This window comes from Protobothrops mucrosquamatus, unplaced genomic scaffold (assembly GCF_001527695.2).
Source record: "Protobothrops mucrosquamatus isolate PMUCROS unplaced genomic scaffold, P.Mucros_1.0 scaffold63, whole genome shotgun sequence".
NCBI classification, from domain to species: domain Eukaryota; kingdom Metazoa; phylum Chordata; class Lepidosauria; order Squamata; family Viperidae; genus Protobothrops; species Protobothrops mucrosquamatus.
In genome coordinates, this window is record NW_015386442.1 from 393,400 (window position 1) to 419,323 (window position 25,924).

A 25,924-nucleotide genomic window follows, 5' to 3' on the forward strand; every position below is an offset into this window, starting at 1 on the left:
GTGGAGCAGGCAGACCAGTACATTATGCTGAATTATGCATGCTATTATAGCACTAATAATGATAAATTATTTTTTTATGTCATTGGGAAAAACCCTGCATTGTCTCTGCAAGATATGAAAACCAATGTCATCACTAGTGAACTGATACAAAATTCATCTGAAGTGCTAAGAAAAGTATTATTTCAAATAAAAATCAGCATAATCTAGGATCACACAAGTAAACACATCACACTGAAAACCACACATTGAATCTTCAGCCATGCAGTAACTTACTGGATGATAAATATCTCCTTGCGTCTAAAGAAAAAAGAGGAATATCTGGAAACAAAACCCACTTGTCAGTAAGTACTTAGATAGAAACCAGGTTTGTTATTCAAATGAACAGTTGTACATGATAATTTGTACCATTGAGATAGAAAGTAAGTTCAAAAGTGATAGGGCTAAAAGGGCTTTCTGACTGCCTACTGAAATGAATGTATTCTGTTGCTGACTATTTGTTTATAAACAAGCCATCTATTTGTTTATTTATACCCATCCATTTCACAATGGATGACTGGGCAGTTCACAAAAGATTGATACCATCAAAATATGATGCAAAAATATACATTTAAATTATGAATAATATGTAACTTAATGAATGTCCATGTCTAAAAACCTGATATTAATCCATACAGATCAAATAACAAATCCAGCAACAGGGCTGCTTTAATTTCGTGGTAATTAATGCCTGGTAATTAATTAATTTCCTGGCAATTAGTTAAAATGTTAAGCATTTTAATGATTATTTATGCATGATGGGGCACATACATGTATTCCAAAACATGTTTCTTCACTTTCAAATTCCAAAATGTTGCCTCTTCATTTAAAATAACCTGTCAGTAGTATTAGGTTCAATCAACAGCTGACATCTCATTTGAAGTAATGACATTTATTGAGGAAGGATAGCTAAGCCATCAGTTTTTCTGCTAATTCATTTGTTAAATTGATGTATTTTTTCAGAAGGATAATATGACTGCTAATTTACAAGTTGGGGTTGTGAATTTAGATTCCTTCATTTTAACAGGAGTTATCATCTGCTCAGAATGGGCAGCCATGTAAATTTGTGAAACAAATCAATAAATAGAATTTTTGAAAAAAATTATTATATTTAATGAAATTACCACATTAATCTTCTTTAATACTGCAACATATAACATGCTCATATTAAAAATTTGCTGGTCAATACCTACAATGAGTTCCCAAAAGAGTTCCCAATCTCTTCCTTTATGGGGACAACTATATCAGCAGTAAAGGTTTTGAGAGCCATCACATATAGCCATCACATATAGCATGGCTTAACAATGTAGCATCAGTAGTCATCCTGGCATAATTTCTTGTCTTCTTTTTTCTCAGATATATATATATGAAACTCCCAAATTATATAAGAGTAAATTCAAAAAGTTTAAGTTGCCAAAATCTTGGACGACCATTTATCATATGAGATTTTTGTGTTCTGTCCCAAATCTTGCAAATGATAGCAGCAATATCTCACTAGGTTTTAAGTGAAAATTTAAAATGTTGTTATTTTTACTTTGGTATCTGAAGATGAACAGTGGTTCCTATATCATTGGTATTTTAATTTAAATAATTTTAGATCGAACATCCTTTTGTGGAAAGAAACTAGCATGTTCACCTAAAGTTAAGTAAAAATACATTAACAGGGGACTTCCAGTTTTGTGCAGTAGTGACCGATTGCGGGCTTGTGGTTTTCCGCACCCCCTGCAGCTAATTTCGCCCTGCCAGGGGACCCTAAATGGGTCTACGTTGCCCTGGAGAGGCAGTGAAGAAAAAAGGGTACCCTGGCGATTTTGGAACAATGGCAGTCTTTCCATTCGACTTGGGGAAAGCCTTCTAACCCAACAAGAGAAAGGCTGGCCATACTTCATCAACCAGCCCAAGCTACTTGCAACTGAAGCCCCAAAGTACTAACCAGTACAACAGTGAACAGCATGTTTGAAACTGGGTGAGGAGTTTGATTTTCTCTTTTCTATTCTATATTTAATTTTTTGGAAAAGATCCCCAAGAAGCAAAATACCTCCAAAAGGGAAGGAGGGGGATTTCCGCCCCACCCTTATACTAAAGGAAGCAGCAAATTAATCTTTTTATGGAGGATCAAAATATATGGAAGTGAAATAAATATAAAACCTGAAATTTAAAACTTAAATTTGGATAAATCTAAAATTGTTGAATGGTTAAGCCTCTCATTCTAAAGACAGTTGTTCATTTTGGAAATTGAAAAACAAATAGATGCTGACATCTAGTGGTGGATGAAGACTATGACAGCTATGACTTTCATTATAGGACTTGGCAAAACTGGGAAAAGCTAATCTGTGTTTGTGACCTTCAAAGCTTTAATAACAAAGAACAGTTGTGACAAAAAAAGACAATAAACTGGGCTGTAGACAAAGAGAGAATTATAAACTTCAGGAAAAAAAATCTTTTTTGAACTCTTTGGATTACAAATGTCTATTTAACCGGGACTCTAAAACTATTTGCAGTAGGAAAAAAAGAAGAGAAAAACTCAAATTCTTGGCCATCATGGATCAGAGACATGTAGAAAGAACATACCAGGAAAACATAAATACTCCTCAGAAGGAGATATATAGTATACTGCAATTAATTCAAAGAACAATGATTTTAAACCACAAAGAAATCCAAAATAACTTTGAAAATATAAATCAATCTATTTCCAAGTTAACTCTACAACAAAAAAAATTCCCAGAAAACAACAACAGAGAAGGAGCAGATAAAACAGATAAGTGGATACAAAATTGAGAAGAGAGACTTAAAGATGGAACTTAACAAGACAAGGAAACATAATTTCATCCTAGTGGAAAAAAATTCACAAGAATTGGAAAAATTATCTCTTAAGATTACAAAATTAATCCGAAGACAAGAAAACAGATTGGATAAAATGGTCTGTAGAGATGTCAGGAATATCAGAGAGAAAGAAAAAGAAAAAGATTTTCAACAAACATGGAAAGGCAAAAGCCCCGTACAAAGACATTTCACCTGATTTACTTTTTATATCTACAGTAACATTTATGAACACATGGAAAGGCCTTTCAACTCAGCAAAATACATTGATCAAGAAAGATACTGGGCAAAGGAAAAAGACTAAAGTGGAAATCAAGAAAATATATGATGGGACCTACCAGAGAGAATACTTAAAAAAGAAACATTTGTTTGAATATGGTTAAAGAAATAAAAAAGGTTTGGAATATATGTCATTCTAAGAGGGATGAATCCCTTAAATAATATAGTATGCTTTCCCCCCCCCCTTTTTTATTCTATTTTTTGATATGAGTAATATAAAAAAATTGAAATGGCTTAGATAAAGGAAATGTTTTAGATATTTAAATGTGATTGAATTTAAGAAAATTTTAATGGATAAAAAAAGAAAAAATGTTTTGAATAAGAGTTAAAGGACTAGGTGACTAGATGTACTAAATGGAATACTTAAAGATTAAACATATTTTTAATTATGGTTAAAAAGAATAAGAAATCTTGGAAACAAATATATATTAGTTTAGGAGGGATATATATTTTAAGTAGTATGTTATTTTTTATGTTTCTTTACTCTTGCTCTCCTTTCTTTTTTCTTTTTACCGTTTTATCTATTCCTTAAGAAATGTAAAAGTGCTGAGATGGTTCATATGGAAAAAATAGACTTAAATTTTTAAATGTAATTAATTTTTGAGAAAATCTTAACCAGTTAGAATACTTGAATTTTGTGGGAGAAACAAATTTAAATAAGGATTGTAACAGGATCTATAATGAGGCAACCAGAATGAGTGGACAGAAAAGAAATATTATATTGATGTGATTATTATTTTTAGGAATATTGGGGAAAAATTATATATTTAAATTGATATCTATCAAAACAATAAGAATTGTATTAACTCAATGTTTGCAAATAGGACATTTTGGGGAAAAGAGGAAATCAACTAAAACCATTATGTGGATTATGGATTATAGAAATCAACTGTTAGTGATTGTCTTACAAATGTAAACCCAGACAGAACACTGTTCACCAATTATTAAGTGATTTATGTTTAAAAAATCAATAAAATATATTAAAAAAATACATTAACAGATATTTTCCTTCTAGGTAAATTCATTAGAATTAGTGGCAAAAAATCTTCAACAGAAGATGCTGCAGAAGCACTTTTGAAATGTAATGCAAAATATTTTGACATTACTTTTACAAAGAAACGTATATTTTCCACCAGATGTTATAATCTAGCCATTTAATTTATTTCCTTCCTTCCTTCCTTCCCTCCTTCCTTCATCTACTTAAATCTCAGAACAATCTGGTAAAGAAGGTTAGGTTGAAATAAGTCATACAGTGAAAATTATGACTATTCATGAATTCTGATCTCCTGAAACAAATCCAGAATCTGTGTATTATGCTATAGCATGAACTCTATTGCTGACAGATATCAGAGATACTCTTAGATAGCAGAGAGCAATATGTTATTGCATTACTTTGAGACCAACAATGTATCAGAACATTATTAGTACCTTTACATTTCTGCATCAAAAACACTTCAGCTCAGGACTATAATGTGCAGGGCATGATACATATAGGCTCCCTTCTCCGTTATCCCAACATGGAGAAGAGCAAATGATTATCTAAATTCCTGAGAGAAGTGTCTGGAGGTCACCCTTTGAAAGAGGATCTTTGTGACCTGTGCAAATAAGAATACCACAAATACTTCTAAACAAGTAAAAGGTCACAACAGGGTCATGGCTTCAGACCCCCAGAACTACTGTTTTGCCTAAAGAGTTTGCTTACCGTGTAAATCTTTCATCCTTCATATCCAGGTCTGCCACTGTGATCAACTGGTCCAGTTTAAATTTAGTGTCAATAATTTCTGCATCCCGTGGAGAATATGTACCCCCTTCTTTTTGCTTTTGACGAATTCTAAAGCAACACAAAGGATATTGAATAAAATAGAATGTTTAATGTTATTCATAATCCTCAATCTCACCGGAGCATTTCTGAAACATATTCTCCTATGCATAACTACAAAGAATAAATTTTAATATAACTCATCCCAGGTGATTTTGCATAGCATCACACTTTAATTTACAAAGTCCTTAAAATATGGAAACTATGCTATATTAACTATTCAATAAAAGGAAAAATAAAAATATAAAAATGCTTATTTTTTATGTTTAAAATTTTGGAGATGTGGTATTATTACAAAGATTTGCACTCCAAATTGATAGCAGTTTTTCATTTGCCCTGTTTGCAGTTCAGTGTGTATTTGTTTCTTCTATATAACCAAAGTATCTCAATGTACTTGTTTTTTACTGGTTGTTCACTTTTGTGTCCAGTCCACATCCAGTAGCATCTATTTATTCTTGAGCACGTCTCTTGTTTTTCCATCCACACTTATTAAAAGTACCCTATTTTCAGAGTTTGTTTTATGTGCCTCTTGACATACACCACTCACATTTTTATACAGTAAGACATACATAAATTTTTAATCATTTATGTATACTTTGTAATTGTCCCCCTTTGTGGTTTTCCTGTCAATGAAAACTTAATTTTGATTAAGTTTCAGATACATGCTCCTTATTGCAACCTACACTGTCTAATTTTCATTGCAAATTATTCAATTCAAAATAGTTTCTGGTTTTTTTCATACAAGATTCTTACTGTTTCTTCTAGCAATCAATATGCTTTCACTCTTGTTTTCTTTCACCCTCCCCTACCCACAAGATCTACTCTTGACACCACCAAAATTTGGCTTGGGTTGTATTAGGGCAGAGAACAAAGAGATCATCACTTCACTTCTTTCCCTAAAGAATGTGTGTGAGAAAGAATTCCAGAGTGTAGCAAGACCCGCAAGGGAAGACATTGTTTTCAGGACAAGAAGTGGCAGGAATGTTCTTGCCTTCTGCCTCTGGAAGCTCATACCCTAGACCTCCGTCATACTGGTCTTTAATTTGCTGATTAGGTTTCTATGCAATGCTTATAAATTGTTGAATTAAGTTTATGACTTCTTATTATAATATATTCCTTGCTGGATATAAAGTTATAACAATACATATTTATTTGCCAATGGTTTTAAAAATATAATTCATTTCAATTAATAAGCAAGATGGTGGCGCCTTGATTGGCTGCGGCTGTTTCAGCTCTCAAAAGTGTGGGGGTTAGGGAGGGAAATGAACGATCCGGCCTGAAACACTTTTCAGAAATAGGGACAACTAAGCTGAGTTGGGCTGCTAAACTTTCATGTGAACGTCAGTCCATATTGGAGATGAAGAAATTCAGCGTGAAAGGAACGGTGGAGAAATCTGTTCAGGAGAGTCTGCATAGCCTCGGATTACTACGGAGGAGAAAATCAAGGACGGAGATGCCAGTGGTTGACACAGAGGGTGAGAGATCAGCTGCAAGGTCTGGAGGAGCAGGGAGGAAGAAAGGAAGTTGCTGGAGGTAGAAACAGCATCGTGCTCAGTGTTTTGAGCAGCGAAGGCAGTGTTTCAGGCTGAAGGGGCAGAGTGGAGGAGCAGCAATTGCAGCTGGGAAGTTTCCCTCCATTGCTGATCATCTTCAGAAGAAAAGGAGGAGGTGTGACCGTAAGAGGAAATGTGGCAAACGTGGAGGCCTAACATCTAGGCTAAAAGCTAGACCATACAGAGTGTCTCTTCCATCTATTTTGTTTGCAAATGCTCGCTCCTTAGAACCAAAAATGGATTACCTGAGGCTGGATTTAACAACAAACGGGCAGGTGAGAAATATCTGTGTCATTATTTCAACAGAAACTTGGTTAAAGCCCTGTGTCCCAGATAGTGCTGTTAGCTTGATGGGATTTTCAACATTTCAACTAGACAGGAGTTTTACTCTTAGTGGCAAATCCCAGGGATGAGTGTCTGTTTTTATATAAATGACAGATGGTGTAATAATGCCAAGGTAGTTTCAAGTCTGTGCTCCCCAGATGTGGAGCTTTTGACCATCAAATGCAGACCCTTCTATCTGCCTTATTATCACAGCTGTGTATAACCCCCTGATACAAACAGATAAGAGGCCCTGAAGGTTCTCTGTCATACCATCAGTGACTTACAAACTACTTACCCAGAGGGTACATTTATTGCAGTGGGAGACTTTAACCAAGTGGATTTGAAAGCTACCCTGCCACATTTCCATCAATATGTGGACATTGCAACCAGAGGGGACAATACACTGGATCTTGCTTATTCCAACATCAAGAAGGCTTTCAAAGCTATCCCCCGCTCTCACCTGGGCTCCTCTGACCATCTCTCAGTGCTGCTTATTCTAGCATATAAACCTTTATTAGTCAGAGTGAAACCTATAGTAAAGCAGGTGAGGGTTTGGACAGAGGGAGCGATAGAAGCATTACAAGACTGCTTTGAGTGCACAGATTGGGGCATGTTTAAGGAAGCAGCTACTGATAACCAACATACAAATGTTGAGGAGTATGCCACCACTGTGTCTGCATATATCCAAAAGTGCATAGAAGATGCCTGTGTCCTGGAAAGCATTGCTGTGAGGGTGAATGAAAAACCGTGGCTGACTTATGAGGTCCGCAAGATGCTGAAAGCATGGAATATGGCTTTCAAATCTGGTGACATGCTGGCACTTAGAACAGCCAGAACAAATCTGAAAAGTGCCATAAAAGGTGCAAAGCAAGCTCATTGCCAGAAAATTCAGAACTTTTTTCAGGACCCAACAAACACCAGGCGAATGTGGCAAGAGATCCAGGCCATTACGGATTACAAAGTGGCTTCATCGAGATACAAGGACGACACAGACTTCCTAAACAAACTGAATGCATTTTTTTGGTAGATTTGAGGCATCAAATAGCACTCCTGCTAGGAAAGCTGTGCCCCATCCTGATGAGCAAGTGCCAAGCTTTGAGGTCACCTCTGTCCAGAAAACACTGCAGAGAGTTAACATTCGGAAAGCAGCAGGCCCAGATAACATCCCTGGACGTGTACTCAGGGAATGCGCAGAGGAGCTGGCTTGTGATCTCACAGATATTTTCAACCTCTCATTGCAGCAAGCAGTGGTCCCATCATATTTTAAGACGGCCATCATCTTGCCAGTGCCAAAAAATGATTACCATCTGGTTGCACTGACATCCACCATTATGAAATGCTTTGAGAAGCTGATTAAGGACATTATTGTATCTAGCCTCCTGCCAGCATTTGACCCGCTTCAATTTGCCTACCGACCAAATCGCTCTACAGAGGATGCTATTTCTTCCATTCTCCATCTAAGCTTGAAGCACTTAGAGGAAAGAAATACTCACGTGCATTTGTTGTTTGTCGACTTCAGTTCGGCATTTAACAGAGTCATTCCCCAGCATCAAACTGGGCCTTTTATGCTTAAACACTCCTTTGTGCAACTGGATTCTTGATTTTCTTACCAACAGGCCCCAATATGTGCAAATACCTCTAATACCATTTTCTTGAGCACAGGTTCTCCTCAGGGCTGCATCTTAAGTCCGCTGCTGTTCACCCTGTTGACCCATGACTGTTGTGCTAGGTTTGCCAACAACCATATTGTAAAGTTCGCAGATGATACAACAGTAGTGGGCCTTATTCAGGATGACAAGGTGGAAGCTTACTGCAAGGAGGTTGAGGGGTTGGTGAACTGGTGTAAGGACAAACAGCCTAATTTTAAATACCAGAAAAACCAAATAGATCACTGTTGATTTTAGAAAAAGGCAGGCACAGCCACACTTCTCTGTGCATTAATGATTCACCTGTGGAGATGGTTACCAGCATCAAATTCCTGGGTGTGCAGCTAACGAGTAGGCTGGGTTGGTCACTCAACAGTGAGAAACTGGTGAAGCGGGCACAGCAGCGCCTGCATTTTCTGCATCGCATGAGAAAAGCACATCTTCCTTCCCCTGCCCTGACCACTTTCTACAGGGGGACGATCGAGAGCATCCTGTCATACAGCATCACTGTCTGGTTTGGAAGCATCACTGCTTCAGACAGGAAGGCAGTGCAGAGAGTGGTGAGGATGGCCGAAAAGATCATTGGCAGCTCCCTCCTTCCCATCCAGGACATAGCACAGAAGCGTTGCTTGAGCAGGGTCTGTAAGATCATCTGGGACACTACACATTCTCTTCACATCCTGTTTTCCTTGTTACCTTCTGGGAGGAGGCTTTGTGGTATCCATAGCAAAACATCCAGATTCAGCCATAGTTTCATTCCATACAGCATTAATCTTGTGAACTCTCAAGCTTCCTCCTTCCATTATATATTCAAGTTGGACAGTATTTAATATTTATTTGTTATGTATATGTAGGGGTGTGGGTCCATACATATGTTGTACATAGTATGTTTGTGTCATGTATGTGTGTGTCATGTATGTGTTTCACTATGAGAGCGGGCAACTAAATTTCATTTTTGATGTGTGCCATTGTGCCCACAGTAAAAAAATGACAATAAAGGTTATCTTATCTTATCTCTTATATTATCTACTTCTAAAACTAAAAAAACAGTTCTTGCATCTAGATATGTACTTACCTTGCAAATGCATAAATTACAGCCACCAGGAGAACAATAGAGAGTATACATAAAGTAACTGCAAGTATTATTTCTACAGCTCTTTCAGATAGCCCGTTACCTGTAATGTAGAGTCAGTGTATATTAGGATTTAAACACCAAACAATTATCTGAAATCATATGCTAGTTATTACAATTGCTTCCTGACCATTGCTGCACATAGTCATAATGGCAATGATCAATATTAATAGATACAGCAATACATTTGCTAGCCTTTCTGAGAACCACCTCTTACCGATAATTTTTACAGCCTAAAAATGAATGAAGTATCTTATTAAATGGCATGATTATTACCCCCCAAAAATGCAAGTGACCCCCCTAGAGCAAGGGTATCAAACTTGCAACAACACATGACGTGTCGCGACATATCACAACTTTTTTCCCATTGCCAGCAATGGTTTCGCCATGACGCATCCAGCCAGCGGGCCGGCAGTTTGACACCCCTGCCCTTGAGAAACTTAAATGAGATTACATACATTGACAGAATGACCAAGAGTCACAGGAGATGTAAAAGTCAATGGTCAATGCAGCCCTAAACCTCTGATGCCAAGGCGTTATCTTTGTAACAACAGGGATACAGGTTCACTAGGAAGTTTTAAAAATGATTCATACAATTCTAATAAATAGACATCTGTGATGGAACATTCCTTACCTAAAGTTTTGATGGGATTGGAATAGTCTGAATCTGTATATTGACCTCTGATATTTGTTGCTCTGAACTTAAATCTATAAACAGCAAATGCATTACATTATACACACACACAAGCTTACTTTGTAAGTATACAGCATATAAATTGTATATATAAATTAAGGACACCATCCCTGTAGCTTGTAACATGCTTTGCAGCTCTTTGAATCAGCTCTTTGGAGCATGATCAGGCATTGTAGACCCACACTTGCTGGCAATTCAGGTGTGTCTTTTTCTCAAATTGCATTGCAACTGTAAAGGGCAACTATGAAATTCCAGGAAAACGTATGTCTGCTTCAAGAAGATACCAACCGTTCCTGTGTGAATATCGCCACATGCTCCAAACCATTCAAAGCTGCTGCAAAATCCTGCATTTTTTCAAATTAATTTTTATTAAATAATTTTTTACAAAGTAAAAACAACACAAATCTAAATAAAGAAAAGTGCTAAGTAAATAGAAAAGAAAGAAAAAAAATATAAAAAAGAAAAAGAGAAAGAAAAATATAAAGAAGTGGTTTCCGATCTTTACACCAGTTTATAAATTCATTTATATTTTATTTTCTCTCTCTAAGGTTACATTATGGCTGACATCTTTCCCTATTCTACCTTTTCTAATCCTCATATCCATATCATTACTTAATTGTTTTTTTGTATTTTCAGCAGAAAGTTCTAAAGAGTTTCCAATGACTAACAAATATAGATACTGTCTTTTCTTTAATTAAATGTCAATTTTCTCATCTCTGCAAATTCTTCCAAAAATGCAAAACACATTTTATTGTAAATTGCCCAGAGTCACTCAGGTGAGATGGTTGGTATAAAATAAATAATACTTACACATATTGCTTTTTGGGTTTTAGTGGTCCATTGCAAATTTTTTCTTCACTTCCTGGTATCATACAAGTGCTATCAGCCCCTATTACATAAATATCTTCTTTGCTGCTCAGTCCTTCGCTCCCTTTTACACATGGAGGATTTGGAAAGCCTTCATTTACCAAATAAGGCCTTGCTTTATTAAAATATGCATCATACCACTTGGTGACATTGTCATCATTCTGAACTGAATTCCAAAAAAGAGCAGTGACATATTATATAGATAATAATTCCTGTTTGTTCTCTTCTTTTATTACTTACCACCTCTATTTGTGATAAATTATAGTGCAGCACACAAAAGCATACACAATTACAAATTTATTAGTCTTTATGTATGCATAATCTGTTAAAGAATAAAAAAAAATTGTAATTTTATCTCTATAATTACCTTTATATACTTTTATTTCCATTTCTAAATAGAAAGGATAACATGACTCCAAATAATACCAAGAATTGTGGTGGTGGGGAAATCAAATATTGAAAGCACGTATCACAAAGTTTGAATAACTTGACATGATTCTCATACCACCATATCTTCATTTAATTTATTTATAGTGCAAAACTAAATTTGTCTACTCAGACAGTAATTTAAAAAGAAGATTATTCATTAGTAAATGAGGACAGGGGTGCTATTTGATTAAATATAATATCCCATTTTTCAGAGGACCTAATATAATTTATATATTTACAAGAGTATTGAGTTTTAAAAAATGGAATAAAACTAATGGCAGGAAGATTTCTGTTTTCTCTGTTGCTAGTTTTCCTGCTCAATTTCTTTTGCTCATTCAAGTAGGATATTTTCTGTGAATCACATTCTTTTTGCCATTCATTTTAATTTATAATCCAAATATACTTCATGAAGAACTCCAAAATGCACAAATCTCCATGAGCAAGTAAGACAAACAGAGGTTAAGAAAAGATAGAAATAGCAAGAAGATTCATAAATTCCTTTTAAGAAAAAAAAACCATACCTCCTGCTTCTGCAACAAGAATTTGTAATTTCTTAATAGGCCCATGATCATCATTATAGTAGCAAACTGGCATATGAATAGTAATTGTAGTGGCTGTGACAAGTAATGTTCCACTAGTATCATAAACTGGCACTGGCTTCTTACTAGGTCTTGGTGGTTCTGTTTTGAGACGAATAAATGCTACAATGCTTTCCAGTTAAATCTTACAACAAAATCACAACAATTTTTTTTAAAGCTACTATTCTGATAAATAGAGGAAGTTTCTAGATTTATAGCAAACTCCATCTTTCTGCCACACTTCCCGCTTCACACCCTCCAATATTGTATTCTCACAATGCTATATTCTCATTGTTTTCTTTTTCATTGTTTATTTGATTGTTCCACTACTTTACTAATGCTATGTTTACAGTTCTTTTCATTTCTCCATTTTTATTGTTGTAAACTGCCTAGGGTAGCGATACAGCAAGGTAGGTGGCAAATAAATTCAATAAACAAACAAATAAATAAGTACTATTGAATTGAATCATAGCCATTTTATGATCCTATCAACAGAGATAATTCACAAATTGTAAATCAGTAGCTATCTGTTTTGCACTTCTAGGCATTTCTTTTTTAAGACAGGGAATTGTACTTATTTATATTTGCATAACTGAAATTATTATTGAAATACTACTAATAATAATAATAACAATAATAACAATAATAATAATGACAACAACAACAACAACAACAACAACAACAATAATAATAATAATAATAATAATAATAATAATAATGATGATGATGATGATGATGTTGGAAGGGACCTTGGAGGTCTTCTAGTCCAACTCCCTGCTCAGGCAGGAAACCCTATACCATTTCAGACAAATGGCTGTCCAGTTTCTTCTTAAAAACTTCCAGTGTTGGAGCATTCACAACTTCTGGAGGCAGGTTGTTCCACTGATTAATTGTTCTAACTGCCAGGAAATTTCTCCTTAGTTCTAGGTTGTTTCTCTCTTTGATTAGTTTCCCTCCATTGCTTCTTGTCCTGCCTTCAGGTGCTTTGGAGAATAATTGACTCCCTCTTCTTTGTAGCAACCCCTGAGATATTGGAACACTGCTATCATGTCACCCCTAGTCCTTTTCTTCATTAAACTAGATATACCCAATTCCAGCAACCGTTCTTTATATGTTTTACCCTCCAGTCCCCTAATCATCTTTGTTGCATATACTGTATTACTATGGTAATATCATTGAATTATATTTCTATGGTAGAGATTGTGCAAATAAAACTAAGATATGTTTCACAAGGAACTGGAAAATATGAATCTCATTCACAGCACTATAGGGCTACCCATAGTGTTTCAAGTTATTTTAATCCATATTATTATTTGAATTCAACTTCCACTGTGTTAATGGAACATGTGTTTTAATAAACTTGTTCAGGATTTCAGTCTTTGTATACTTTAATAAATTACTCAATTCAGTATTATGGCACTTGTGCAAGATCAAACTTTATTTTGATTACTTGCATTATAATACATCAAAATAGTATGATTGGTTATGATCAGACAGAGAATGAAACAAGATGTATGCTTATTAAATTCCAGTAACCAGTGTATAAAAACCCAATTGAAAGCAAGCTGATGTTATATTTCTGCAGTCATTGGCTTTACTATAAAACTATAAAAGATTTATAGTTTACCTTTAATATCTGTTGTTATTTTAAGTTGAATCTTTGGTCCTGCACCAGCACTATTGATTGCATATACCTAAACAAATAAAAAGTCTTTAACATGTTTAGTCTAACATTAATTAATGCATCAATTAATTATATTTCACTATGTATATCTATAGGGATGCATATATAAAATAAAAAGTACATGGGAAAATAAGATTTTATTCTGAACATACTAATAACTTCATTGAAGTCAGTGGGTTTTATTTCTATGTATGGAACAGTGATTTTTTTGCTATTCATTTTTCATTATATATTTTGCTAACTTCAAGATAATTGAAATAAAATTAAAACAGGAACTCCAATTGCATTCATTCATTTTATAAATCTCTGAGCAAAAAGGGTCCATTGGAACTGAGCAGCCAGAAAATTTAAATATATAAATTTAAATAAACAATAAATAAATAAATCCTACTCAGTTTGTTTTATATTTAATTTAAACTTATTATTGATTGTGGAAAAAAGAGTTCAACTTACACTGATATTATATGTGTGTCCACCTTTTAATCCCTCTATCATGGCAGTGATTGACTTGTTTGTTCTGTCTATAATACTTAAATTATAAATCTGAAAGATGTCTGTGTCATCGTCTTTATATACCATAGCTTGATATATTTGAATATTCCCATTGAGTTCAGAGGGTGGTAAAAACATCACCTGAAATTTTGTTACTTCATCTGGTATCTTCTGAAAAGTTACATTGTTAAGTGGGTCCCTGGGCACTGAAAAAAAAAAATAGCTGATGAAACAATTAAAACTATTACTAGGCATCTAGAGTCTAAAAGATTAGATCTCATGGACTTTTTTCATAAAAATAATTTAAAAAATGAACTTGTGACATGGTTTTGGTAATTCAACAGGATAGATTATAGAAAGAAGAGAGTCATGATATAAATTTAGAGAGATTTAAATAATGTTCATAAATACTGTGAAGCATCAGAAGTCATTTATACTTTTTTTCTTTCTTTTCTACTTTTCTTAACTTTTTTTCTTTTCTTACACATTTTGTTTTTTCTTTGATTTCTTTCTTTCTTTCTTGTAGCCTATGTAGATTTCTTTGAAAAAGCAATCTAAATAGTATCTTAACTTCTTAATTAAAAAAGAATTATGGGCATAGATTTTTCAAAAGACCTTAAGAAGCAAAATCTATAGTGAATTTGCCTGTACTGTATTACATTTGGGAAAAATATTGGTTGTTTTTTTTATATTCAACAGATTGACCAAGGCTTAAAGTTGAAGATAATAACTGATAAATTAAACTCCCCAGTGATATTAAGTTCCAGGTAAATCAGATAAAATTTACATGGTTCACCTTTCTTTTATAAAGAAAAACAGATAAGCTGAAAGTTTTAATGGCAGTGAGGGGGTTTTATATAGATTTCTTTCTATATGTGATATGATAGTTGTTTATGGGATAGTTTGTTGTTTTAGAGAAGTGTTTAAAAATTATTGATGCTTTTAAATTTTTTTTTACAATTTTGGTTGTAATTTACTTTGTAATGTTTATATATTCAGATAGCTAATAAAATGAACAAATGGAATTAGTGACTTACCTGCTTCAAAAGTGGAAACAATAACCGAAGTACTAGACTTGCCTTCAGTATGTGCAGTCTGAACATCTTCTACAAAAGCAGTGACTACTATGGAATACCTTGTAAATGCTCTCAATCCTGAAATACTTTGAGTTTTATCCTCATAATTTGCTTTGACAAATGAAGCTTGATAGTAATCTGTATCCACCTGTACCAAGCAGGGGCAAGATAAAAAGATAGTGTTCATTAGATTACTAATAAGAAACCTTGGATGATATATCATCAATGGAAAACTGAGTTAACAGGACTGGATGGATGGTCATCTACCTGTGCAAGAAAAAAAAAAGCACAGAGCATGTTTGGGGTGGGTAAATTTAAGGAATAACACAAACAGACATAGCATGCATAATGACTTTGCCATGCTTTTTTATCCCAGTACTAATGCAATAAATTTTCTTTAGATCTTGTATATGGCTATATACTGTAGTAGGGAATCTTTGGGAGACCTTTAATCCAGAAATCATTGGCATAATTTTCCAGATATTTTTCTGTGAGAATATTTTGCAGTGCACAAAATTGGAGATTCATCATGCTTTTTGCTCTCTCAATTTTTACATTTAGCAGTCTAGGGGCCCAAAATCACATAATACTCTATTTAATTATTGTTCCATTAAATAGTAAATAAAATAAGTACAGACTATACCTAATTGCTATACTTGATTGCTTCTAAAGGACCACAACCCTATAGATAATCAGCCCTCAACTGAATATTTAAACACATCTGGAGATATTCTATTTATATGTGATGTATATAATGTTCAAAGATAGAATTAGTTAGTTTAAAAAATTGATTTTTATCAGTTATCATAACAAACTGCAGGACTGATTCTTAAAGTATAAGTAGATGAAATATAATAGTTTAAAGACTAAATGATAAAATGTAGTCAGATAAACTTATGGCATCCATAAAGGATCTTTGTTCAAATAATAGGTTTGCAATGCGGCATCTGAGATTTGTGGTATATTTAAAACTAAAACATATTGAGAAAGCCTGGTTTTTGGACATCTGAACTAGATGTCTTGCTTATCTTAATATTGAAATCTGATTGTATATGCAGTAAGTCAAAAACTCAGCAGAGAATGATTATTTTTATAAGGTGGGATTCTGTTTCAGAAGTTTCCTCACAGGATCTCCATTTCAAGTGGATAAATCAATGATGGAAGTAGAAAAAAGTCCCAGATGTAGAACATAACAACGTTTTATAGAGATGAACACCAAAACATTTTTACATGTTTGTCATATTCCAATTTTCTTTTATATTATGAAAAAGAAAATGAATGTCTACAGTAGCAGTCCCAGAGGGTCATATCTATGGAAGATGCAGCTGCTAAGTGACTAAGATAGTTTAAGCACATATTTTGTTTGACAGATGTGCTTTAGTGTCCCCACTGAGAGTTAACCTTAAATAAAGATTCTGATGTACTAAACAGACAGTGATTTCATGGGATGACTATCAAGGGACAAAGTATTTTTTCATATATCACTGTTCCTTATAACAATATAGGAACATAATAAGACTTCTTCCATTTCCACAATGCTAAGCTGTGTGCTCTGTTTCTGCCTGGTTCACAGACCTGTTGAAAGTGGTAGCTCATTTCCCACGGAAACCCAGCTAGGACCATTTCATTATCATTAACTTTTTTCTAGTATGTATGTGTATATGCACAGTGCACACAAACATGGGCATGTTCAGCTTAAAAATAATACTGGGGGCACTATGATGCAGTGAATAAAAAGCATTCAGAAGACGGGGCTTTAAATCCTTGTTTAGTAAAGAACCACATTGGGTGGCCAGAGGCAAGCCTCAAAAGAGTTGAAGCAAATCATATGTGTTAAAGGGAGCTGAAAATGCAATAAAAATGATGTAGGTTTGGTCAACACTGAAAAACAAGAAATACTTGATCCTTAAACAAGAAAGAAAGAAAGAAAGAAAGAAAGAAGGAAGGAAGGAAGGAAGGAAGGAAGGAAGGAAGGAAGGAAGGAAGGAAGGAAGGAAGGAAGGAAGGAAGGAAGGAAGGGACAATAAATAACTGAAACAGTTAAAACTAAAAATAATTTAAACAAAAATAATTGCTAGAGGATTTTGCTCAAGGTTTCAGTGTATGTAAAGGCCTGAAGGGAGAGGAGAGGAGAAGACAGTCCTATTACGCGAATGAAAGATTATTTATAATACATTGGATTTCATTCAGTACAGGTAGTTCTTGTCTTACAACAGTTCATTTAGTGACCATTCAAAGTTACAATAGCACTGAAAAAAGTGGCTTATGACCGTTGCAGCATCCCCATGGTTAAGTGATTTACATTCAGATGCTTGACAAATAGTTCATATTTATGACAGTTGCAGTGTCCCAGGGTCATGTGATCCCCTTTTTACAATCTTCTGAGAAGCAAAATCAATGGGGAAGCCAGATTCACTTAACAACCATGTTACTAATTTAACTTAACTTAATTTGTTAAGTGATTCACTTAACAAATGTGGCAAGAAAGGTCATAAAATGGGGGGAAACTCACTTGACAAGTTTTGCATTTAGCAACATAAATTTTGGCTCAATACCTGTAGATTGTTAAACAAACATTGATTTTAAAAGTTAACCAATTATTATGACCAAAGATAAAAATTCAGAATAATATTACAGTAGCGGAAACCATCAAATATCTTTGCCTTACAAAGATTGATACATGCCATAGCATATTCCATTAAAAAGAAATCAATCCTTCTTAATATTCTGCTTTTTTAAAAAAAAAAGTAGAAGTGTATACAGTAAATAACATTAATTGATTATATAATCTTGATCTAATTTTTCATATAATACTTGTGTCAAGTAATACTTGTGTCAAGCTGTACAAATAGTGCTTAGAGCACTGACCCCAGAAGCTTAACAAGTGCTAAAAATTGGAAACTTCCTCAAAGAAAATAATTAGTCTTCTGAAGTAAGTTGATAATATAAGTACAGGTAATCCTTCACTTATGACTACAAATGAGACTGGCATTACTCATACCATCATAAATCATTGCTTGCATAAGTTGAGTTTTACCTGATTTACAACAATTTAACAGTGGTAATTAAGCAAATGATACAGCTTCCCCAAAATTTCAATGGGATTTTTTTTTGCTGGAAATCAATCACAAGACACTGCAATTGGTCATAAATGTGAGCTGGTTTTCAAGCACTCTAATTGCGATCACATAACGATGGGTGTGGTGCAATAGTTGCAAATGGAAGTACAGATTATAAGTCATTTTTTCTGAGCCCATTGTAATTTTGAACTGTTTTTAAATGAATGGTCATAAGTCAAGGACTATCTGTGATTATATTTAGGGATGTCTTAGAATTGTGATATTATCTGAGATTTTAGGAATGCTGTTTCTGTGTGGTCCTTGATTTGATTTCAAGGCTATTATGCAATCTATGGAATCTGTTTAGACTTTTCATATAATTGACAAGTAGTCTTTGTTTAGCTATTGTACATGATAATAACAAAAAAGTAACCTAATCACTGGTAGTTTAGCAAGCAATCCTCACATTTATAACTTTTACAAGTTTGTAAACCAAAGGAAAGCTGAAGTAAGGACAGTTATGGTTTCACCTAGTGACCACTTTGATTTATGACCGATTGCCAGACCCAATTGTGTGCACTAAATGAAGACTGCCTGCATTACATCCCTTCCTTGCATTTTGGGAGAGAGATGAATTAGAAAGGATAAGAATAATGCTATTAGAAACAAAATGGTGTGACCACTAACTTTATATTCTGGCCCAATCCACTATTTGCTTTAACCTTGCCTACTAGGAACCTTCCAAACAGAGAAAATAGTTTTAAAAAGATAAAAGGTTGCCCAATTCTGGTACAGCTGATTAGACTGTTATTATTGTTAGCATATCAGCAGCACCTTCTTTGCTATAGTGAACAATATCTTGAATTCAGAAGACTGGCCAAAGGCTGCCTTTAACATTTTTGGGGAAACTAATGGTTCTAGTTGCTGAGATTCTACATATTTTTTATTTATTCCCAAATGTCAAGACACACCACTATTGATTTTTTGCTGTGTTGTCAGGGGAATACGGAAGATTTCAAAAAATATTCAGAAGCTGCAGGGAAACATGTGATGTCAGGTTGCATGCTCATATTGTATACTAACATTCAATAAAATATTATTTAATAGCTGATTCCTAAGTAAACTTCTGTTTCTGAATTTGTCTCTTAGAAAATATGCATCAATCATATCAATCTGTATGAATAATGACAGTCAAAAAACAGAAGACTTGAAATGACTTACTGAGGAAATATCAATGAGATAGAATGTTGGTCCAGTAATTATGGTAGGCTCACTCCAACTAATGTTAATACTGTAAGGAGATGTAGCTACTGCAGTTACATTCGCTGGAGGAGCATCTGGAGCTACAGGGGAAAAAGTACATCAAAAGATTACATCAGAAAGATTTACATCAAAAATTCTCATTCTGACCAATGAAGTCTTTATTATTATGCAACAACATTAATTAATACAATTAAACACCAAGTGCCTAAAAGAATAGATTATAACAGGACATGAAAATACTTATTTGCAGTGTAAAATACAATTTTCCTTCCAATACAGTAATGCTTTCTTTACTGATCATTGCTTTTACCAAAGTTTACTGTGCAAGTTCTCATATGGCAAGAACACCTGTTTGGAAGAAAACACTATTATTTATCTTCCAGTGATCAATACTGTGGGAGGGAGGGTATATGATTAAATTTTACATTAGCACCAAGAAGGCTACCCTCAGCTATGGAAATTCACTTGGCAACTTTGGGGCCGCCACTATCTAACTCTAATTCCGTTCAAAAACAACACATTGTGCACTCTTTTTCCTTATTGGATTATTGCCTTTAAGTTTGTTTATAAGTTTATTGTTGTAACCACAGGTCATAACATGAAATGCCATAAAATATGAATAACAATAAAACAACAAAACAATAAAAATATAAAATATAATAATAGAAGTATTATATATAAAAAGGTTATAGAGAATAGAGTCAAAACTACAGCTAAGAAATAAAGCACTTCTTCCTAAGTTTAAATGAGAGCAGACAAAGGTAGCAACTTGTTTATTGACTGTTGGAAAAACATCTGGAAGAAGATAGTTCAATTTTTCAATATTGGATCCCCTCAGTTCATCTGCCATTAATAATTTGGCCCTGATCTCATTGTAAATAGGACAGTGGAGGACATAATGGATAATGTCCTCCACTTGACAAATACTACAAGGATAGAGGTGTTGTTCAACAGGGAACTTACAAAATCTCCTTTTGAGAAATGCGGACGACAAGGTCTGCAGGCAAGGAGTGTTGAAGCTCTTCTCAGTGAAGCACTGATTATGTTAAACAGGTCCTGGAAGAGACTTGCATGTTTTTTATAATGATGATACTAAAATGAAAGTTTGGACAATTGTACTACTCCTTGGGGTAGGAAAGGGAGGGAAATGAAATAATAGTTGATTTAATTGAGGCAAATTAAACCTTACATTTAATGGATTTTCAAAAATAGACGGATGCTTAATATACATGATTATGTAAAACTCTCCAGTCAAAGATATAGTTCCTATGTCTGAATTTAATACTTATTCTACAGACAGTAAATTCCTTTCTGCAATGCAGCTTCTGCCCCAAGCATTTATTTGAAAGCAAATTCCTCTGATATCAATGAAACTAGAGATTGTTCACATGAACATTTAAGCTGTGACAGCCTTTTTATTTAGTTCTGCTGTTAGCCATGCTGACACAGGCTGAGCTGGCCTCTGTACAGAATTATGCCTTGCACTGAATCAACCTTTTATTGAGGGATTGCAAGTATCAAAGAATTGGATAATTCTGAAAGTGACAGTCAACTAACTGTATGTGTGACCACCTCACCCAGTGGCAATATGTCTGGGAAACAACATATCCTGACTGAAAACCACAGCTGCAAAAAACTCAAAAGGGTGAACATCTAGACACTTCCATATAAATGTATTTAGGATCAGGATGTCAATGCCTTTCAAATTCTTTGTCCAAGGTACCAATATATCTCTTTATTGGCTTTTGTCATAGTTGAAGAATTTTCACCCAAAAGAAGAATTACACTTCAGATAAATTTATATAACCTAAAATATGACTGGAAATTGGAAATCTATTAGCTTCAGTCTAGAACCTTTATAACAAACATCTTACATAAACAAACTTTGTGCCAATGGTAACTGTCACATATTGATTTAAGACTGTTTGTGAAACAAGTCTAGCCAGAAATGGATAAGATATCACCACAGCCTTTCTCTTATAAATCACAGCAATTTACTCAGTAGGAATGGCCCACTCTTATTCACTCATTCCCATATAATCCAATCACTTCCTCTCATGAGCACTTTTCTCCTGGTTTTCACAATAATGCATTTTCTGTAACTAATACCCATCATTTCCTGATTATCATGCTTCTATGCTTCCACAGGAATGTAGGTCTTATGGAGGTCAGGGTCATTTTTTCCCATCCATCTGTGTCCTGATGCAAAGGCAGCAGTTAAGTTTGTTAGCTGGATGGTACATTTGGATAGCTTATCATTTTACAGACTGATCTTCTGATACTCAAAAGAATCTTTTGATTCAAGCTCTATTTGTTTTAGCAGGCCCTGTACTAGCAATGTAGCTTTAAAAAGTAGTTTAGGAAGTATTCTTTTAACTATCAAACTTCTACCTGATATTTTACAATATGGAATTCTTAGATAAGATAAGCATATTTAAACAAGTATATTTAAATTTATTGTTTTAGTAAACGTCCTCTGGTCTGAATATTTTTTGAAACAATTGCAACACAAGGAAATGCTAATTTCTCTTTCATTATTGCACATCCAATAAAGAATTAGGGGTACAGAAAAAACACACATTGCTCTCTCCAGATTCCTTGGAAATCTGATGGTTAATAAAAGAGTCAGTTGAGCAAGAGATTTTTTTTCTTAGAGCAAACTTCCACTGAAGTCTTCTTGCACTGTCTTTCAATATTCTGGAAGACAATTTTGATATATAACCACATGATGAGGAAAGAGCAAATACAGTAGGAACCAGATTGGTATCTGGGCCATGCCACTCTGTTGCAATTCTTTGTTGTTATGTTTTGCAGGTCATTATCATTACAATGCTACTATTTTATATTGATTATATAAAATGAGGAAATATACCAAATTGATTATGCCCTTTAAATTTACTTATCAGTAGAAATAGCTAGAAACAGCACTCTGACATTCCCATAAAAAGGAACCAACTTCTACATGCCTAGACACAATGTGCAGATTTAGAAGCCCACATAAAATTGGTATGAAAACAGGAACAGCAAATTGAATTCATCTTTCCTGATGAATTCATTACATTCCATTAAACTACTGATTTTTATGTTGACAAGCAGGAAAAAAGACCATCCAAAATTAAGTTCAGTATAGGCTCAATGGAAATTGTGAAAGGATGCCATTGTTTCTGTTATTATTAACTTTTCAAGGACTGGATAGAGCTCAGTGATCCAAAATACAGTAAAACAAAAATTTTACACCTATTGAAACTGCAGATCAGGAAATTATTTTCTTACTGAATCTCTATTTTTTTACTCTATGTCTCTAGGTCATAGTACTTTCAATATCCATCTGGAAAAGAGAATGCTACACTGATCTTAGCCAAATGTCCAAGAAGCATAGAAATTCTATGATAAGAAAAAGGATAGACCTTTTACATCCTACATATGTATCAAAAAGAGGAAATTTTGGTATATAGCATTTTCACTATATAAAAATTGTCTATAATTCTTTTATTATGATAGAAGCATATAGTTTAATTCAGTTAGTTACTGTAGAAAATATCTCATTGTAAAGCAGAGTTATATAATTTATCATCAGTGCAATAATAGTCCCATTGACCTATTTTATGAGACAGAAAGACAGTTCCTAAGAGAACAATTTGTAAAACAGAAGACAGAGTATTCTATCTAAATTATGGAAGCAGAAATAGCATGAATATACAAAACATTAAGGTTGTTATTCTTATAATTATCAATATGCAAACATGTTGAAGAAAATATAATAAACTCAAAGACATGAGTATGCAAATTTCCTTGGTGATTTATTGCATTATTATGCAATGAATTCAAAGTATAATTTGGCCAATTAAAGAATGCCCACCAATTATTCTTTAAAATATCTTATATTCACAAAGTTAGTGTGAGCTTGTAAAGAGAAAATATTCTAGTGTTTGTGTATGTCAATAATACCTTTCTCTTATTTGTTTGTTAGATTTACATGCTAGAGTCCCTCACAGGAGTTGGTGAAATACTTATTCAACTCAATTCAGTTCAATCAGAATAGAACTGGAAGGGACCTTAGAGGTTGTCTAGTCCAACCCCCTGCTCAAGTAGGAGATCCTGTACAATTTGAGACAAGTGGCTAAGTCTCTTCTTAAAAACCTCAAGTTAAGAAGCACCCACAACTTCTGAAGGCAATCTATTCTTCTGGTTAATTGTCCTCACTGTTAGGAAGCTTCTCCTTAATTCAAGGTTGCTTCTCTCCTTGAGTAGTTTCCATCCATTGTTTCTTGCCTTGCCTTCTGGTGCTTTAGAAAATAAGTTGACCCTTTCTTCTTTGTGGCAGTCCCCCAAATACTGGAATACTGCTTTATGTTACCTCTAGTCCTTCTTTTCTTTTCTCTAGACTAGCCATACCCGAATTCCTGCAACTGTTCTTCCCATGTTTTTATTCCCAGGCCCTTAATCATCTTAGTTGCTCTTCTTTGCACTTTTTCCAAAGTCTCAACATCTTTTTTTGTAATGTGGTGACCAAAACTGGATGCAGTATTCCAAGTGTGGTCTTACTAAGGATTTATAAAGTCATACTAATACTTCACGTGATTTTGATTCTATCCCTTTGTTTATACAAGGGCAATTTGGAAATAAACCTCCATTTGATTATCAATGACAGACACTTGCACATACAGAACTTTTATTATATACATTAGAAAACTACAGCATTACATTACTTTTTGACATAATCACCATTCAAATTGAGGCATCTTTCATAATGCCTTACAAGGTTTGAAATTCCTTAGAAGTCGCTCGGTGCCAAATCTGGGGTATGGGAGGTGGTGATCAAAAACATCCCAATGGAACTGCTTCAAAAGTTCTTGGGTGTGTCTAGTGGTGTGGGTGAGCACTATTGTGAACTAATACCACACCAGAAATCAGTATGCCCCGATGCTTGTTATAGATGGCCCGTCTGAATTTTCATAACGTTTCACAGTAGACTTCTGAATTGATGGTCGAACCACATTCCATGAACTTCACTAGCAGTACTCCTTTGGCATCTTCACATTTGGTGGGATTTTCTATGGCAGGGTTCATTTTCAATTGATCTAGCAGACAAGTCAACTGGAACACAACCTTCTCCTTCCAGTCCTCACTGCCTACTGAACTACTGCGCATGGCACCATAGGACGGGCATTGCTATCCCTGCCTATTTCTCGCACGTGCTCAAACAGAAGTTTATTTCCAAATTGCCCTCATACAACCAAGGATTGTATTAGCTTTTTTGGCTGCTGCCACACACTGCTGGCTCATGTTTAAGTGATCGTCCACTAGGATTTCAAAGTTCCTCTCACAGTTACTGTTTTTGAGCTAGGTTTCATCTAATCTGTACTTGTACCTTTGGTTTTTCCTGCCTAGATGTAAAATCTTGCTTTTCCCCCCACATTAAATTTCATATTGTTGGATAGGGCCCATTGTTCAAGTCTATCAAGATCTTTTTGGATCCTGAGTTTGTCTTCTGGGGTGTTGGCTATTCCTGCCAGCTTAGTGTCATATGTAAATTTGATGAGTTCCCCTTCTATTCAATTATTTTTCCTTATGAGCAACTCAACGAGGGGTTGAAAGACATTTACCTTTACTTCCTTTTTATACCGTAATCTAGAGATATGAACACACTTCAATACCCTAATTATTTCATGTCACTGTGTTTCACACAAAATGTTCAAACAAAACTGTTAATAACAATAAGTTATTGGAGGAAATGTGACTTGATGCTTGACTTCAAAAAGACAAAAAACAAGGTTGTTGAGCTTAAGCTAACATTGATGTTCTTTGTAGGGAGAACTAGAAAATATTTTACCCTCCTTTAAAGTTTTATAGTTTGAAAAGTTATTAAATTTAGTGGTGTTTTCTGATAATTAACAAGCAACTGTTCAATTATACTAGTAAAAATTTTTTTCTAAAAAGTGCAACCACCAATATGTTTTGTTATATATTGTTTGCACCATTAGAAATGGTACATTTATTTTAAAAGTTTAAATCTTAATTAATCAAATTATTTAAATTAAAATAATTAAAAATTATTTTAAATGTTTAGCCCTTAAAAACCTTAGTTCACAGAGCTCATAGAGCTATCAGTGTATGAAGAAAATATTAATCCAAAATCTTCCGTTTATATGTTCAGTGTGTCTCTATTATAT

At 34.3% G+C, this 25,924-nt stretch overlaps 1 protein-coding gene across 1 annotated transcript in view; it reads right to left on the reverse strand.

The window, feature by feature from the left end:
* Nucleotides 1-25,924, reverse strand: part of PTPRQ (protein tyrosine phosphatase receptor type Q) — a 92,586-nt gene that overhangs the window by 18,027 nt on the left and 48,635 nt on the right. The window contains exons 27-35 of the mRNA XM_015812034.1: nucleotides 19,710-19,831; nucleotides 15,391-15,577; nucleotides 14,315-14,559; nucleotides 13,805-13,871; nucleotides 12,121-12,279; nucleotides 11,114-11,336; nucleotides 10,244-10,317; nucleotides 9,553-9,652; nucleotides 4,838-4,966 (exon numbers count right to left, since the gene is read on the reverse strand). Of these exons, the coding sequence (XP_015667520.1) occupies nucleotides 4,838-4,966; nucleotides 9,553-9,652; nucleotides 10,244-10,317; nucleotides 11,114-11,336; nucleotides 12,121-12,279; nucleotides 13,805-13,871; nucleotides 14,315-14,559; nucleotides 15,391-15,577; nucleotides 19,710-19,831 (1,306 nt within the window). The remainder of the gene's footprint in view (nucleotides 1-4,837; nucleotides 4,967-9,552; nucleotides 9,653-10,243; nucleotides 10,318-11,113; nucleotides 11,337-12,120; nucleotides 12,280-13,804; nucleotides 13,872-14,314; nucleotides 14,560-15,390; nucleotides 15,578-19,709; nucleotides 19,832-25,924) is intronic.